Raw genomic sequence first — 12,132 nt, 5'->3', positions numbered from 1 at the left:
AAGACCAGTAACAGGAGCATAGTGAAACCACACAGTGAATATGGCCAGTGGAAAGGATGAGTTTCTGGTTAATAAGCTGCTCACAAGTGTGTGCATAGCTCTGATTTCCTATTTCCAGTGATTAAATTGTGGCTGATCACCTTCCCACAGATGATACAGGATGTAGTAATCTTTGTCTCCTTCCTTGTCTGGAAGTTTCATCTTTCCATCTAGCAGCTATTGCCACCTCCAAAATGTTGCCAAGATAACACTTGTGCCTCAGTGTTGCTTCCTAAAATCCTCCCTCATATCACTACTATCTATTGCTGTTGGCAAGTACAATCATTCCCTCTGTGACCCCAGTGGGCTTCAGCATGTGCAAACTGTTCCAGCTGGTCTTCAGCAGCAGCCGAATTTGAGTATGGAAAGCTACTCCCTATGAGTAGCTACGCCAGGAGAAATTTAGGCTGGAGGTGAGGAGAAAGTTCTTCACTGAGAGAGTCATTGGACACTGGAATGGGCTGCCCGGGGAGGTGGTGGAGTCGCCATCCCTGGAGCTGTTCAAGGCAGGATTGGAGGTGGCACTTGGTGCCATGGTCTAGCCTTGAGCTCTGTGGTAAAGGGTTGGACTAGATGATCTGTGAGGTCTCTTCCAACCCTGATGATACTGTGATACTGTGATCCTGTGACTTTGCAGTTATGTCCTAATCTAATTTCAAATTGCTCTGAATGTTTACAACATCTCCAAGGATATGCCTAAACCTACCTGATAGCCATAATTATGATGAGAACTGACTCCCCCTTTTGCCAGTGTGTATCTCAAAGCCTCTCTTGATTTCTCTGAAAAGCCACAGATACACACTGCTGTAGCACAATGGAATGCAGCATGGTGTGCCCAGACACAGGTTTGCGTGTTAAAGGATATTTGCTACATTTGAACCATCAACTTACTTATAATCCAGAAACAAATGAGATCTGGTAAGCCTTGAGATGTGTTGTAACTTTGGCTGATAATGTGCAAGTTTTAATTTGGATGGAAAACTTTCATTAAGCCATTTTCCAGCAAGATTGCTGATTGTGATTGTGCAGAAATGAAACCACTTTTCATAAAATCTCATTTTCAGTGCAGTTAGTTTCAGAGGGAAGAGAGAAAAGAGATCTGGGAAGAGGAGAGGGATTTGGGATTCTGACAGTGTCCTCATTTACCATTTCTCTTGAGCAAAATACTTTAACTTTGCAATCTACACCTGAAAAAAATAAGTCTAGAAGTCATTCTTAGAGGACCAGAGCATGTACATATATGTTAATATGTTTAATGGGGTTTACTGTGTCCAGTTCTGGGCCCCTCAATTCAAGAGAGATGTTGAGGTGCTGGAACATGTCCAGAGAAGGGCAACAAAGCTGGTGAGGGGCCTGGAACATAAACCCTATGAGGAGAGGCTGAGGGAGCTGGGGTTGTTTAGCCTGGAGAAGAGGAGGCTCAGGGCTGACCTCGTTGCTGTCTACAACTACCTGAGGGGACATTGTAGCCAGGTGGGGGTTGGTCTCTTCTCCCAGGCAACCAGCAACAGAACAAGGGGACACAGTCTCAAGTTGTGCCAGGGGAAGTATAGGCTGGATGTTAGGAGGAAGTTCTTCCCAGAGAGAGTGATTGGCATTGGAATGGGCTGCCCAGGGAGGTGGTGGAGGCACCGTCCCTGGAGGTGTTGAAGAGAAGCCTGGATGAGGCACTTGGTGCCATGGTCTAGCTGACTGGCTAGGGCTGGGTGCTAGGTTGGCCTGGATGATCTTGGAGGTCTCTTCCAACCTGGTTGATTCTATGATTCTGTGGTCCCATTTTTCATTTTGCCCCTGCAGTATGAAAATTCTTCAGGAATGTTCCAAGTTAAAAATCTGGCATTAAAAAAATCTGGTATTCTTCTGGGTTTTGGGTTTTTTTTTTTATGTCCAAACGCTTTTGCATCTGCCAATGTATTTTAATATGCTCAAAAATGGTTACACATGTGCAGAGGGCTTTGCATTTGCCAGCAAGCTTTGTAGCCCATTGAAAATGGAGACTATGGTTCCCTCCAAGCTGCTCCTGGGGAAGAAAAGAGTCACTATTATATGCTGGTTTATTTTTTCCCTGTCACTGAATGAAATACAGAATCTGCATGTCACATTTCTCAATGTATATACATAGTAATCCTCTGAAGAGAGGACTCTCCCTTATCACACAGAATATGAATGACTCTGCCATCTGTGGTTTTCTTAAATTGCCACCTCCTCACAAAAATAGGCCTCCTATTGCAAATGCCACCTCTCATCAGCTGGTATATGTCAAGGATTTCAGTGCTCGAGTGTCAGAATGGAATATAGTCTTAGGATCTCTGTCTCTATGTATGCAGTCCCAGCAGTGCAGTATCTGTGCTCCTGCTGGGTGACACAGCAGGCCCACCAGGAAATGAAGGCAAGTGCTCAAATGCTGAATGTGTATTATTAAGTCAGAAAGAGATGTTAAAGGGTCTTTCTTCTTCTTTTTTAAAACTAAAATAAGGAAAATGCAAAGTGTTGGAAAGAATCATCGTACTCTAGTACACAGAGTACTTGATTGTACTCTATCAGCTTAAATCTATTTCTTCACTCAGGTAAGCCAGGATGGAAAAGCCTTACTGGATGTCCTACAACGTCCCTTGAGTCCTGGGAATTCTGAATCTCTCACTGCCACTGCAAACTACTCCAAAGCTGTACACCAGGTGCTGGATGTGGTACACGAAGTCCTGCATCACCAGCGGCGCTTAGAGAGCATCTGGCAACACAGAAAGGTCCGGCTACATCAAAGGCTGCAGCTCTGTGTTTTCCAGCAGGATGTTCAACAGGTAATGCCATGAAGGTTTTTTGATGATTCCTCTAGAGGATGCTGCCGTGTTAAAGATTTCACAAGCAGCCCTATCTGTGCTAGAAATACCCTAAGATCCTAAAGCAGCTTTCAGTGTCTCTCAGTTTCTTGTTGGAATCCTCAGTCCACTGCTTATTGATCAGTCCATTCTCTACAAGAATGTGACACTGTTTTCAGTGGTTACATTTTCACAAGTGATCATTTAGCTGTGCGTACTCTGCTGTTCTTGAGAAAGTGATGTTTAATATAGAGTGTGAAAATGAATTGAACTGTGGTGTTTTTTAAGTGCCTATGTGGAAACATTACGGATACAGACATTTTGTAATGGTGGATAGGTGATCTTTACATTATTACCACTCATGAGCTCCACCTAACACTGATGAGTTTTCTAGCTCAGATGAGATGACCTGTGCACCCCTGCCTTCAGAGCCCACCTCACACAGATACACTTCCTATGCTATAGGCTCACATCTGAAATCTTAGGCTCCAAGTGATTTCCCATTGGAATGGACTGCCCAGGGAGGTGGTGGAGTCACCATCCCTGGAGGTGTTCAAGAAAAGACTGAATGAGGCACTTAGTGCCATGGTCTAGTTGATTGGATAGGGCTGGGGGATAGGTTGGACTGGATGATCTTGGAGGTCTCTTCCAACCTGGTTGATTCTATGATTCTATGATTCTATGATCTGTACCAGACAACAACATAACTGACAGTTCAGTATGACGATGCCATGTTTGTCTCTGCCACATATGCAAGTGCAATCAACAGATGTTACAGGGCTCTGCTCATTCAGAATGGCATAGCTTGTTTAAGAGCCCCATTACAGCCTAAAGCAGATGTTGGTAGCAATATGACTCTTGCTTTAAATGAAGAGGCTGAACGCTCTAATCATGTTTATGGAGCATTCTAATATCCCTGGGGTTATTTGTGTCATTGCCTTCCTTCAAGTGAAGAATGAGGTGAAAAGGGAATGACAGAGCTGTCATATGCAAAATAGACTCGAACCAGCAAGGACAAGAGACTGGCAAATTTTATTCCACACACAAATTTCTGGTCCTGCTGGTGCTAGTGCCATAGGTGTAGTGCACCAGGTCAGACAGAACTACAGCTGTAGATATCCTTTGCAGATACCTGTGGCCATTTCTTTGGGAGTCTGCAAAAGTTTAACAGAATTTCTACCTGCTCACTATTTCCTATAGAACCACACAAAAATTCAGGCCATATACATACCTGAAACTGGAGCTGAACATCATAGATGCTTAAATCAAGCAACTTCACTTTCAGTCAGTAAACAAACTGCATGTTAATAAGATGCATAAGCTATACATTTAATAGACCATGTATTTGGAACTCTGAATAGTCATTGCAAACTATACGAAGTTAATACCATTTTGGGGTTAAAAATCTCAAAATCAAGGGTTATAAATTCTAGTCCTATTATGATTTCTCCAAATTACAAGTAAGAATCCATATATATTATCCTAGGCTTTCTTCATCCCTTAGGGTGATTCATACTTTTGTTCAATCTTTCCAATACGAAACTTTCTCTCTTGCATCTTCTGAAATGCTCACGAGATTAGTTCATGTAAGCCGCTCATATGCAAGGCAATGTGGCTGTGTCACTGGGTTTCAAAAGGAACAGTTCTTTTGTATACACTGCAACTCTTGGTGAGAGGGAAAGAAACAAGCAGGAAGAGTCACTGGAGTACAATGCCTTTAGAGAGCGTTGCTCTGTGTGAGTTCTGTTGGCAGCAATCTTTCAAATTTCTTCTTGTAATGGGTAGTTATTATCTGGAAAGCAACAACTTAATAACAGACATGTTTCTATCCTAGCACACACTTACTGGAGGCATCTCTTTGTCCTGCTTAGAAAGTAGAGAGGAAGGGATGAATCATTCTGTTCACTAAACATCTGTACTATTCAAGATAAATGCTTTGGAAGTCATAAATGAAATTATCAGCTAAACAGAAATATGAAGTGTGGATTCCACGAGGAGGAGAGAGATGAATATGTTGGTGGGGTGGGAGTTTTGACAATAATCATCTCACATGTATGTGTCATGCAATTACTATTACACTTATTTTCTTAAATGCTCATTGGTTGGCAAGTGAAGCTGCCTACCTGCATGACGCCACTATTCATAAGTAACATTTCAATGTAATCATTCATTGCCTTGCCAAAATGCAGTGGCCTTTAACTGAGTTGTTGCTGGTTCAAGTCTAGAAACAAAAGATGTGAGAGAACAAATCCTGACACGAGAGCCCCGAGTTTATTAGACTTTGCTGTCTCCTAGACAAATAATGACACTGTGTAGTTTCTGTAAGGAAGATGCTCCTCTTCCCTCTTCACTCAGCTCAGAATTAAGCATGTTTTCACAGATGCACTTTTCTCTGTCAGGGTGTCACATGGTTTTACCCTCTCCAGCTGTTGACCAGTGCAGTAAAAAGTCTGTTGAGAGATGATCTCCATGTCAGAACTTGCACTTCTTCACTTGTTCATCAATGCCTTACTGCTCATATCAGATGTTCTGCATCAAATTTCTTTTCAGAGGACATGTGAATAGAGACAGGTTTTATTGTGTTGCATGTTCTTATGAAGGCTCCAGGATTATTTTGCATCCTTTCAGTCTTCCATTAACAACATTAATAGCTCTCAGTAAAGACAGTTTTCCAAGAAGAGATTCATTGCTATGAATCTTGAGAGTTCAATAATTCCTCACCTAACTACACTAGTTAGTCTTGCCAGAGGGATCAAGTATTTACACATGCAATATTAAACGTTGAAGGAGAGAGCTTGCAAAACTGGTTAGCAGGATGAAGGCTTTATATAGGCCAAGCATGTGCCTTTGGGACTGTATTTAAGGATTAAACTGTGCCAAACAGGACTTTTCCATAGCATTCCTGGTGTATTTTGCACTATTTGCAAGGCCCTGCTACATGCTCTGTGCAACACTGGCAGGTCAGGGCTATGCTCTCAGTTTCACACTGTTAAGAAAATCGTTTTGATTCTGTTTGGGTTTCAGTTTGAACTTCACAAAGCCTGAAAACATTGAAAATGATTGATTAAAAGAAATAAAAGTAATTTTGTTCTGAGATAGAAAGTCAGGCATCCTCACTGTCATGTCATAACTAATATATAAGCTGTGCTGTAGGGAAAAAAGAAGTTTAAACACTTGTGAATCTCCAAGTTTCAATATTAAAGTGAGAAATACTATGCTTTAAACTACCATTAGAATCAGTACCACACACCATCAGACACTTTACAAGATTATTTGCTGTTACATCTCTGTATTAATACAATTGCACCAATGTGCACATATGAACCAAGTCAAATAATGGTGTGCTAAGGACAATGAGTTATGAATCTATAGCATTTTAAAGAAGGAAAGAAAATAAATGGGATGGAACTGCATTTGCAGCCTTCCAAGGAAATAATGGAGCACCACTCACACAAAAGGGACGGCAGTTAAGACAATTTGTGAGCTGTTATAAGGCTCTGTGCAGGAAGGAACTGACAAGGGATTCTTTTAACACCAAAAATATTTAGAATCATTATAAAAATGTCGAGTTGCTGAGTGTATAAAATGCTTCATTGCTTCAGTTGTTTTTTCAAAGTTCTCTATCATTTCAGATAGGGCAGAGATGTGCTGTTTGGTCATTTTAGAGCACAGTTGTATGGGGGAGGTGCTGAGATTCTGTCCTGCAAAGGAGGGAAGAAATCCCTTTGACATTCATACTGCTGTTCTGTAATTGTTGCAGATGCTTCAGCCCATTTTTGGTAGCTTTGCCTTTTTGCCCATCTGCTCTGGGTCTTCCTCATCTGTAGAATGTTTAACAGCAAATTAACAACATTTCCAGTTCTGTTGAGTTTTGATGTTCTCATGTTCTCTTAGATTTCCACTGCTTTCCAGTTACATCCTGATTTACCCTGCCTGCCTCTGGATGAATCTCTCCCATTTAGTATATTCTCTTTGCCACCATTAACAGCAACACTGTGAAACAGCAGAAGTATCATAAGGGTTGTACTACAGGCAGTTGTTATCAAGCAGCCTGAGAAATAGCTGAAATAAGTTTATAAGAGTGTTCTTCAACCCCTTGCTTCACCCATCACCTCCCTCATCCCCTTTGTTTCATATAGGCAAGAATTTTATTTGAACTCTCTCACTTCATAAAATCATTCAAGTGAAGCTGTAAAGCCTGAAGCATATCTATTAAAGTAGAAGGGAAATGGAGACCTATCAGATGCATTATTGAAATGGTTTGTGCAAGCTTTGAACTTGGTATTTTAAAGCATTTTTTTGTGGGAGTCAAAATGCTACTCCCATTCTGCAAGCTTCATTTCTGATCACAAAATTCTTCAGTCTCCATCATTTCCATACACACACGCCAACACTTAGCCCGATACAGGTAGTCTTTTCCTCCGCAGATTCACATTAAGGGAGCCAATGGCATCCTGGCCTGCATCAGGAACAGTGTGGCCAGCAGGACAAGGGAGGTTATTCTTCCCCTGTACTCAACACTGTTCAGGCCACACCTTGAGTCCTGTGTCCAGTTCTGGGCCCCTCAATTCAAGAGAGATGTTGAGGTGCTGGAACGTGTCCAGAGAAGGGCAACAAAGCTGGTGAGGGGCCTGGAACACAAACCCTATGAGGAGAGGCTGAGGGAGCTGGGGGTGTTTAGCCTGGAGAAGAGGAGGCTCAGGGGGGACCTCATTGCTGTCTACAACTACATGAAGGGAGGCTGTAGCCAGGTGGGGGTTGGTCTCTTCTCCCAGGCAACCAGCAACAGAACAAGGGGACACAGTCTCAAGTTGTGTTGGGGGAGGTATAGGCTGGATGTTAGGAGGAAGTTCTTGACAGAGTGATTGGCATTGGAATGGGCTGCCCAGGGAGGTGGTGGAGGCACCGTCCCTGGAGGTGTTCAAGAAGAGACTGGATGAGGCACTTGGTGCCATGGTCTAGTTGACTGGCTAGGGCTGGGTGCTAGGTTGGCCTGGATGATCTTGGAGGTCTCTTCCAACCTGGTTGATTCTATGATTCTCTCGAAGCCACTGCTAGTGCAGCTCCCTTATTGCTTCACCTTGGTTCTGATGGTTGCCTGTTAAGAAGGAGCTGGGAAAAGTTGGATGTAGTGGTACTGTGCGTGCTGGTGGAGTTTCTTGGCTATGTACAAAGCCTTGATTTAGCTGTGGTGGCTTTGCATGACAAAATGGAACAGGCCCATTGTGCCAGATGAAGAGTAAAAGTCTACAACTACCTGAGGGGTGGTTGTGGCCAGGAGGAGGTTGCTCTCTTCTCTCAGGTGGCCAGCACCAGAACAAAAGGACACAGCCTCAAGCTACGTCAGGGGAAATTAGGCTGGAGGTGAGGAGAAAGTTCTTCACTGAGAGAGTCATTGGACACTGGAATGGGCTGCCCGGGGAGGTGGTGGAGTCGCCGTCCCTGGGGCAGTTCAAGGCAAGATTGGACGTGGCACTTGGTGCCATGGTCTAGCCTTGAGCTCTGTGGTAAAGGGTTGGACTTGATGACCTGTGAGGTCTCTTCCAACCTTGGTGATCCTGTGATACTGTGATACTGTAAATAGCAAGATGACAGTAATACCCACTGGCTAGATGCTAGGCACATACTAAGAAAGGTAGGACTGTTGCCATACCAGCTGTAGTGATTTTTCAGATCTTCTTGGTTATCAAAAAGGTCAGACTAGAGCAGTGCCTCCACCTGAATTTCTCTAAATTTGTCCACCTGCATTGCTGGCTTTATGCCAAGATACATCAATGGCTATAGCTTTGGTTTCTCTGTCTGCCTCTGGCAGTGGCTAAAAAGGCCATGGGGCCATACTGATATCATTACATTTACCAGCTGCCATTGTTGTGAGAGACTGAAAAGTATCGCAGAGGAAAGGCTGTCTCTCTTCATAACCAAGCACTTCCAGTTGTAATGTGCCTAGCTTTTACTTGCCAAGAAAATAGACCAGGGCATAATCCTGACATCATTTGTATGGAAAAATATCCTGCCAACATCTATCTGTCTCCAGACACTATCTGAGAATGCTGAACACTCTGTGTGATGCATGGGACCTACGCAGTCCATTTGCAGAAGAATGGTAGGGTATTTGAGGCAGCTCCTGCTTCATTTAGCTTTCACACAAAAGCTGGGAGGATTAGGCCTGTACATCCCCACATACATGCAGGCCCATGCTTAGTTGTTTTCATCACTTCAAGGCAATGAAGAGTTGTCCAACATTCTGTAGTTTTCCAGTTTGTCATTGTTTCAAAGACTGAAGAAAGCAAACTGTCTGTCTCCTTTATGCTTTGTTTACAGTCATACCTTCACTGGGACTTGTAAACAATGGTAAGAAAAAAGAATGCTATAGTCAAGATTATATTTACTACCAAATGAGTGCAGCAACAGCACCCTGCAAAAGCACATCACGTTCTCTGTGTGCCATCTGAGCAGACTTAGCCTGTGAACAGCTACCACTGACAGATCACTAATTAAAACGTTACAATTCACAGAATCATAGAACCTTAGAGGTTGGAAGGGACCTCCAGAGGTAGAGCCCAGCCCCAATTCATAGCATCCTAGAGAATTTTCACAGCCCCCTTGGTAAATTTACCAAGTAGATACACTTGCTGTTTGTCCTTAATGTGTTTATATCTTCTAAGTATTACTGCTATTATTTTTCTGAGCTTGAGAATGTATATGTGACCTTACCAGGCATAAGGTTGAGGTGCTACTTGATAGGGATTACTTGATTATTGTAATGTTCCCAAAAATCAGTGAAAAGGGAACTCAGGAGTCATTGCTTGTGAAAATACTTGGCAATGTAACGTCTACAACTACCTGAAGGGAGGTTGTAGCCAGGTGGGGGGTGGCCTCTTCTCCCAGACAACCAGCAACAGAACAAGGGAACACAGTCTCAAGTTGTGCCAGGGGAAGTATAGGCTGGATGTTAGAAGGAAGTTGTTGCCAGAGAGAGTGATTGGCATTGGAATGGGCTGCCCAGGGAGGTGGTGGAGTCACCATCCCTGGAGGTGTTGAAGAAAAGCCTGGATGAGTCACTTAGTGCCATGGTCTAGTTGACTGGCTAGGGCTGGGTGCTAGGTTGGACAGGATGATCTTGGAGGTCTCTTCCAACCTGGTTGATTCTATGATTCTATGATTCTAAGAAAAAACCACCTTTTGTTACCTGTGACTGAGAGAGAAATGCCTGTTTTCACTGACCCTGTCCTTCCAGCAATTGATGAGGCCAAAGTGTCCACACCTGGCTCATTATCTGATTTAAATATCTCACCACACAATTCTGGTAGATCACCATAGAACTCTCACCTACATGAATCTAAAGGATTAGCTCAATGAGACATGCAGTGTTTCCAAAACCACCTTATATCTCCAACAGCCTCTTATTTAGTGCTTGTCTGCTTTATTATATATGCAGTAAATGATGTACATCTGCAGTAAAAGGAGGTTTTGTTTGTTTATTTTCATCTACTCTTCATCACAGACTATGCAATAAAACATCTTGGCAACTGCTTTTTTAGAGCTATTTCCATTCCATTCCTTTTGTTCCTGCCAAAGGAACTGGCACTCTTTCAGATGATGTGAGTGTGAGCCTAGGCAACGAAGATTTGCAGAGCCACTGATCTTCTGAATAGGACTACCAAGTTACCAACACTGACACTGATTTGAAAGTACAGTGGTGGTCTATTTGTGCTGGTTAGTGCCCTGCAGGAGTTATTAATTCAATCAATAGTGTCATGGCCAAGTAACACAGAGGTTGTTGAGTGACTTGATTTCTTATTTTGAACTGTTAAGAAAGCACTTCCATTCCTGAATTTGAACTCAAAGTGGCATGGAATTGTGGCAGGAATGTCAGATGTTTTCTGTATCTTAGGCTCTGGTAGTGGCAGAGAGAGTAGGGTGCTCTCTTCTCTCAGGTGGCCAGCACCAGAACGAGAGGACACAGCCTCAGGCTGCGCCAGGGGAGATTTAGGCTGGAGGTGAGGAGAAAGTTCTTCCCTGAGAGAGTCATTGGACACTGGAATGGGCTGCCCGGGGAGGTGGTGGAGTCGCCGTCCCTGGGGCTGTTCAAGGCAGGATTGGACGTGGCACTTGGTGCCATGGTCTAGCCTTGAGCTCTGTGGTAAAGGGTTGGACTTGATGATCTGTGAGGTCTCTTCCAATCCTAATAATCCTGTGATACTGTGATACTGTGATCCTACACAGCTATACACTGCCTTTTACTCAATGGCCAGATTGCATTGGATTTGTCAGGCGAGGCAGCCATGCCAGGAAGGAATATAATGTCCACATACTTCTTCAGTTCCTGGTGATTTCATACAGATGTTTCTGCAGTTCCTTTAGCTTGCAAAGACATGGGGCATTTATGAACAGTGTGCTCATGGTTGTCCAACCCTAATAGGATGGAGTTCTTGGAAAAAGAACATGGCTGAAAGAGCTAACATGCTTTTTCCCTCTTTACCAATGACTTTGGCATAGAAATTCACCCCTCAAAAGGGCACAGCATAGATTCCTAGGTGAAGAGTATAAGTATGTAGCACTTCGATATTTCAGCATGTTCAAACAATGGCTGTTGGTATAGACATAGGCTCTGTGTTTTTGTCCAGGCAGTTACCTTTGCACCCTGTAACCAGTGATAAGTCTATGAGCTAAGAACATGTCAGAGATGTCTCAGGCTTTCAGCTTTAAGTAATTAAACTCACATGATAACGAGAGTACTCTCTTGTAAACTTCTGACAGTGCTCTTCCAATATAAATCTTGTATTATCTCCTATTTTTTTCTGCCAAAATCCTTCACAAAGAACTACAGGTTTAAATTATTTATTTTCATTTGAAGATATTTATTCTGGAAAGTCCTTCAGGGTTACTGATTAGGAATACTCTATCTTCTTCATAATTTGGTATAAAGTGTAACTTCCAATTATCTGGAAAGAACCTTTGTGTCTTTCTTCCTCTACATAGTTATTAAGTCAAGCAGACAATTGTTCTTCATGTTTCTAAAGAGTCACTGATTAAAAAAATAATGATGATCACTTTTAATTTACACAGAGAGCAGCAGTGCTAGAGATATCAAACTTCAGGGACCAACTTCAGTTACCAACTGAAGTTTACTTAGCATTGATGTACGAGCAGCATGAGAACACTTTGATGAGTTCCACAGCTGTCTTGGGAAACAGGATCTGAAGAAATCTGAACCAGACAATTTGATCTCTGAACTTAGTGAAGGGAGAAGAGGAATTAAAAAAAAAAATCCTTT

The 12,132-nt window shown here is 42.8% G+C and overlaps 1 protein-coding gene across 15 annotated transcripts in view; it reads left to right on the top strand.

Moving 5' to 3' along the window:
• The window catches only part of KALRN (kalirin RhoGEF kinase), a 651,147-nt gene that overhangs the window by 316,400 nt on the left and 322,615 nt on the right, over positions 1 to 12,132 (top strand). For all 15 annotated transcript variants that reach the window (XM_064156794.1, XM_064156788.1, XM_064156780.1 and 12 more), the window contains one exon: positions 2,607 to 2,837. In XM_064156794.1, the coding sequence (XP_064012864.1) occupies positions 2,607 to 2,837 (231 nt within the window). The remainder of the gene's footprint in view (positions 1 to 2,606; positions 2,838 to 12,132) is intronic.

The sequence above is a fragment of the Pogoniulus pusillus genome, chromosome 2 (genome assembly GCF_015220805.1).
Source record: "Pogoniulus pusillus isolate bPogPus1 chromosome 2, bPogPus1.pri, whole genome shotgun sequence".
Lineage (NCBI taxonomy): Eukaryota > Metazoa > Chordata > Aves > Piciformes > Lybiidae > Pogoniulus > Pogoniulus pusillus.
This window is presented reverse-complemented; position numbering and strand designations above follow the sequence as displayed.